The 6,327-nt window shown below is 41.5% G+C and overlaps 1 protein-coding gene across 1 annotated transcript; it reads left to right on the forward strand.

The window, feature by feature from the left end:
• Positions 1-249: 249 nt before the first annotated feature.
• On the forward strand, positions 250-4,671 carry noxo1a (NADPH oxidase organizer 1a). Its single transcript, XM_079645659.1, has 8 exons — positions 250-369; positions 455-535; positions 625-697; positions 783-966; positions 1,672-1,865; positions 1,953-2,075; positions 2,694-2,811; positions 3,152-4,671. The coding sequence occupies exons 1-8, from the start codon at positions 304-306 to the stop codon at positions 3,903-3,905; spliced, it is 1,593 nt and encodes a 530-aa protein (XP_079501785.1). The 5' UTR covers positions 250-303; the 3' UTR covers positions 3,906-4,671.
• The last annotated feature ends 1,656 nt before the right edge of the window (positions 4,672-6,327 follow it).

Genomic DNA, 6,327 nt, shown 5'->3' on the forward strand with positions numbered 1-6,327 from the left:
GTAAAGAAAAGACAATTACAATTTGACAAATGGCCAGGACATGAAGAAACATTCTGAAGGGAAAAGATTATGAACCATCACCAGAACGTGCCGCCCACACAAGTGTTCTGAATTTAGAATAAAGACTGTGAATACAAATTGCACATTGCTGGAGTTTCCGCAGTGATACCGCGACGCAATACCTGCGCAGGTGCAGCAAATATAAATACACCTGCAGAGCTCCTGAGCTGCAGTAGGATCAGAGCCGATCTGAGAGGAACCCTCACAACTTTAACACTCAACTTTATTCCTTTTCGCTTCCTCATGGAGGCCCAGCGGTATCCCATCAGCGTGCGTTTAATTGGAGTCATGCACAAGGAGAAGAGCAAAGTGAGCGCGTGGTGATTTGAAAAAATAATAATTAAGAGACCTCTTCTCTACAGTGTGATTAACATCTGCATTTTAATTTTTCCAGATGTACATGACCTCCGTGCTTTGGTCAGACCAGAGTGATATTGTAGTTTACAGGACAAATCCGGAATTTAAGAAAATGCATGTGAGTATACAGCTGCTCATGTGTTGCGCCTGTGTGGTGTGGGTAGTGGTTATTAATAACAACTCTGTTACCCATTTTCTTTATGACAGAAACTATTGAAGAAAGCTTTCCCACCTGCAAGTAAAATGAAACAATCCGACAGAATCATCCCCAGATATCGAGGTATGTATTTACAGCAGCAGTTTATGTGAGTCACAAAGTGTATTTCTGTGTTGATCCTGACTTTACGCGTCCTATGTGCTTTCAGACAGAATGCTGAGAAGGGGCGGCCGGGAGAAAGGTCCCACCAGGTCTCTGCTGCGACTCAAGTTTCTGCAGAAATATTGTAATGCACTTCTGAGCTGCGACCCGAGGGTCTGCCAGTCGGCAGACCTGATCCAGTTCTTCCACCCCAAAGACCAGGACCTGCAGCCGGAGTTTGCCCAGAACAGGTAGTTTAAAGCATTTCAAAAACGACTTCATATAATGATATAATGCCTTTACTCTTTTAGGGAAGTATTTTGGCATAGTCGCCCCAAGCTGTAAAAGCTTAAGAGTGAGTGGTGACATCTTTGGCAAAAACTGTAATGACTGATATACCCCGAAGTATCCTTTATATGAGATTATATGAAACAATGAAACAATCAAAGAAATAAGGAAATTATTTTGTAGAATAACCAAACATTCTTGTTTCAAATTTAAATTCCGATTTGTTGCTACCAACTCCAGAAGGCTTTTCTGCGGGATTTTAGCTTTTCCAAAATGTCTAATTGAGAATATATGTTTTATTATATAAAACTTGACAAAAAGCTTTCCTAAATTGACTTTTGCATTTTAACCAGATACTTAGTGTCAACACTAAGTAAAAACCCCATGTACAATATTATAATAGTTTGAGTAGTTAGAGGATTAAAAAGAAACAGAGGAATATGAAATAATTGCTAAATAGAACATGTACGTTTCTCAGCAAGCATGAGGCCCTTGTTCATGTTAAGTGTAGGATCTGCACCAGGAGCCTTTAAATTAAAACCTGACTAGTCCACAATCCAACAAATGTATAGTATGTCAGATTATGAATAGAAGTCACGATTTAGACTTTTCAATGAGCTGCTCTGTTTTTCTGCCTAATTCTTAATAATTTTTACTCTCTTCCTCAGCATCATGATCATGCCAGCAGAGGATGAAATGATCAGAGATGCAGGACAGGGTCAGGGCGTGGGGAACGTGACCCAGCCGTTTGTCACCGAGACGTACAGGTGTGTGGCTCCTTACGAGACCAAAGACACCAAGAACAAGCCTTTCAAAGTGGCGCTGGACGAAAAAGTCGATGTTCTCATCAAAGACAAAGCAGGTGAGCGAGCCTCAGAGTCCTGTTAATGGTTGACCTCAACAACCCATTACCCTGAGATCTGTTAAATGTGAAATCCTGTTGGTTTAGGGTGGTGGCTTGTGGAGAATGAAAGCAAGAAGATGGCCTGGTTCCCTGCCCCCTACCTGGATAAACTGGAGGATGACGATGAGGCTGAGGATGAAGATCAAATAGATGGGAATTATGAAAGAGGTATGTGCATAAGTACAGTATAGTTGTACCCAATCAGAACATTAGACCATCAACACAAAGCTTGTTTACACAGCAAAGGCTTAGATGCTTTTAAAAGTGAAAGTAGAAAAAGTTGGTTGTAGAAACCCTCAAAATGTCAAATTACAGATATACAGCAAACAGCAAAATTCTCTCGGAGTATTAAAAGTGCTCTCTATGCAGAATGGCTCATTTCACAGTGTTGTATTTAAATAGGATAGAATATTATATATTTTTTTTTATCACAATTGCTCATTAAGAGGATTATAATGTTTTAGTCTGTCAGTGTGGAACTAAGTTTTGATACTTTGTGTGTTACCGGGTAAAGCAGCAGCTTTTTACTGCATTATATCATACAAGCACAGATGGGTTTTTTTTGTGTAAAAGGGAAATATAAAGTAAATGTATCAAATACATGTAAGGGGGTATAATAATTTCCTTTTTAACGTGCTGTGCACAGTGAGAGAGTAAAATGGAAATACTCAAATACAAATATGTAAAAACTGTACTTTACTATAGTACTTATGTGGATGAACATTGTTGGTTATGTAAGTAAAGGTGCAACAAAGCACTGTATTAAAGACATTTCTTTCACTCCAGGAATGCTATACAATGCAGTCAAGAACTACAAGGCCACCAAGGATGACGAGATAACCGTGGCCATCGGTGCTGTGGTGGAAGTCCTGCAGAAGTCTGACAACGGCTGGTGGCTCGTCAGGTATTTAACACTAAACATTTAAACATCGTCCAGTGTACTAGATTTAGATTGGAACCAACTTAAATACTGCTTGTCAGAAAACCTAGGGTGGCTTTTAAGTAACGTAAACTCTCAGAAGCCCCTCTCTGGAGCATGTTGGTTTGTCTGTTCTGGGCTCCTGAAACAATTAAGGTGCAAACGTAATGGAAGAGTGCATTCATTTTCACCCAAAATTCAACGCACTGGTCCTCTAAATAATTTATGAAAAGTGTGTGTGAAAGCATCCTTGGAAATACTCATGCATAGCAAAATTCATTCTAATGTTAACCCTCTACATTCTCCACTTTGTCGTTTTTAACAGATATAATGGTAAAGCAGGCTACATCCCCATCATGTACTTGAAGCCCTACAAACCCCCTCATATCCACATGATAGCCACCAATCCAGATCGCCGCAACTCTTCCCCGAACCAACTAATGCCGTCCCTGGATCAGCAGTCCAAAGGTCTCAGCCTCTCTCAAGGCAACCTGCTGCAACTTCCTGCCAGATCGTCCACACCCAAGCTGCAACTACCACTCCTACAGCAGAGGTCAAAATCTGTTGATATCCAGCCTTATCATCCTCCTGCTGCTCCGTCTGCAGCAAGCATTACTTCTTCCACCGACGTTGACACCTCCCCCAGGACCCCAAAGCCTTTCCTTTTGCCCAAAATCAAGGTGGAGATGGACGGAGAAGATGAGCCTCGTCCCCTGAGCCTGCCGGCCGACAGCGACGGGAGTCTGAGCGACAGCAGCAGCTTCAGCGATGACCTCAACAGTTCCTGGGCGAGCTCCTCGTCCATCAACCTGAGCCAAAGCTACAACGAACAGGAGCTGCGTCTCAGCCGTACGCCTCCCCCCGTGTTGAGCAACCGCCTCAGCCCAACAAGTGGCCAAGAGGGGAAAATGCCCCCCAGTGTCTCTGATCCCACCCTCTACAAGGGCACTCCGACAACACCTAAAGTGCCCCCCAGACCGCGGGCCCAGGAGATCCTCACCCGCTGTACCACTGTCACCCGCAAGAACGCAGCCAGGCGCGGCCTGTCGCCCACACAGACTGAGATATTAAGTCGATGAAGTGTGTGTTAACTTAATTTGTATAATTAAGGACTTTAGTCAAAAGTCAAAGTCAACTTTATTGTCAATCTTTCAGTTTGTGTGTACAGACAGATCGAAATACCGTTTCCTGCTATTTTTATTTGATTTCTGCAAATAAAACTCCTTAGTGAGGTGAGCAAGTGTTCAGAATGTAACTAAGAGTAGTTTTGTTATTATGACTGCAGGCAGTGTATCATTTGTACTGAGGTGACTGTGGGAAAATGTGGTACCTGTGAAGCTATGCCAACACGTTTTTTTCCTGCTGAGTTTGTTTTCATACGAATATTAGTTGTCAAACAGTCTTATTGTTGTGGTTGGCATGATCTTTGAAGATTGATTGTGTACATGTACACACATAGACAAAGGTATTCAGCATAAGCAGAAGATATATTAACAAAATTATGAACCTGTAAACACTTAACATTCATAACGTGCTAATTAACTCTGTTTTGAATGATTTATTTTCCATACTGGAAACCTTGTATGCATTCTGAGTGCGCTGAGTGCACAGAGAGAAAGGGAAAGAGATGTGTTCTTGTGTCTGGAGCAAAAGTAAATATTTATCTGAATTATGAACAGTATGTGGGCATTTTGTTTCCTGGTCAGCATGTTTACAGCTAAATTAACTTGTATATAGTAATAGGTTGTGTCAATAACACAGAATATACTGACCATTTAAATCTTGAGTGTATTTTCTTGTTACACAAAAGCTTCGAACAAATAAAAATACTTTGGGTAAACTCTACATGTCTTGCTTCAAGATTTTCTTTAAGCTGTATAGCTCGCTCTGTCAGTCAATCCACAACATTTTTCCCAACCTTCGATGGACAGAACTCCAGGATGAACTCCCCTGTTTTTGATTTAGCTTATTTCTCGGTCTCTGAAGTCTTACAGGGTTTGCACTCAATTGATCCTAAAAAGTCTGCCGGGCCTGATGGCCTCGACCAAATTCACTCTTGGCTTCCTTTTCAGACTTAAATGTTGTTTTTCAACTTCATCCCGTAAAAGGTTGGTCTCTGGCTTATTCCTGTCCCAGCTTGACTACGGTGATACAATTTATAGATTTGCCCGTCCCACTGTTTTGGCCAAACTTGACCCACTCTACCATGCTGCACTGCGATATATTTCAAATGCACCCTATAGGACTCATCATTGCAAACTGTATAGCCTAACTGAATGATCCTCACTTAGTATGCATAGGATGCAGCATTGGTTTTTATTAATGTATAAAGCCATTTTAGGAAAGCTTCCACTCTACATATGTGCCAGATTTGCTCCAGTTTGTGACTCTTACCACCTCAGAACCAGTGCCTGGTATACGGTTCCAGGTACCTGCTCTGCGGACTGAGGCTGGGAAAAGGAGTCTTTTTTTATTATGGTCCTTGGTCTTGGAATGACCTTCAATCAAGCCTTAATCTGAGGGCACTTACATTGAAGTTGTCTGAGGTCCTTACCACCAGCTGCTCTTGCAGTAATAAGTAGTCTACCTTTCTTACTGACCTAATGTGCACAATGTAGTGACTGCTTTTTCATCTTCTGTTTTCTTAGTTATGTTCTCTGTATTTTATATGTTTGTGTTGTTTTATGTGTAACGTTGCTGCCTTCTTGGCCAGGTCAGCATTGTAAATGAGATTTTATCTCAATGCTTTTTTATCTGGTTAAATCAATTAAAAAAATGTGTGTGACTGCCACCTCAGCTATTACAAAATTGCGCATTATGCCTCTGCAACAACCAAGGCATTCTGTTTAAGGGCTATCTGTCTGATCCTCATGGAAGCAATGTCTTAGGGACACCTTAAAAGATTATTTTCAAATCGGGCACAAACGTCCCCATGGACTCAAGGATGAACTGATGCGACTTTTGGAGGGGTTGAGGATCAAGGTCTCTGTGAGGGTTCGAAAACGTTAATGTTGATAACTCATTAATGCATAATATGCTAAAATGAGATTGCACCAGACATGATGCAAAATAGGAGCCAGGGACAAAAGGTTGAACGGCAAGCGGCCCCCACTTATGGCACCCTTGCAGAAACCCACGCCATTCTTCTAACCTTCTAACCTTTGCTCTCAACTACACACCGTTTCAGTTTGGTGAAAGCATCTTTGTTTGTTCTGTGACACATCTGTTCACGGACCACAATCCAAGCATCTGGTTATTCTAGTTTTGTCTTAGGGTCACATAAGACTGACAGCACATGGTTTAAGCTGTACGTGCTTATGAGTCTGAAATCATGTCTCATCACCTTTATGCAAATAACTTTTTGGGTGCATCACTAATCCTTAAGACAATTCACTTCATGACGTACACCACCAAAGCTAAGCTCCAACACACCCAACAGGAATGTTCACACTAAGCAATTAACACTTAGAATGCAAATTACTAATTTGGGAATTTCTAAAC

Source organism: Notothenia rossii (genome assembly GCF_949606895.1).
Source record: "Notothenia rossii genome assembly, chromosome: 8".
NCBI classification, from domain to species: Eukaryota; Metazoa; Chordata; class Actinopteri; order Perciformes; family Nototheniidae; genus Notothenia; species Notothenia rossii.

Bases quoted from the DNA above. Each gene is read 5' to 3' on its own strand.
- noxo1a (XM_079645659.1), top strand. From the start codon at position 304: ATGGAGGCCCAGCGGTATCCCATCAGCGTGCGTTTAATTGGAGTCATG. The intron at 698-782 runs GTATGTATTTAC...ATGTGCTTTCAG, and splicing joins AATCATCCCCAGATATCGAG to ACAGAATGCTGAGAAGGGGC. The intron at 967-1,671 runs GTAGTTTAAAGC...TCTCTTCCTCAG, and splicing joins CCGGAGTTTGCCCAGAACAG to CATCATGATCATGCCAGCAG.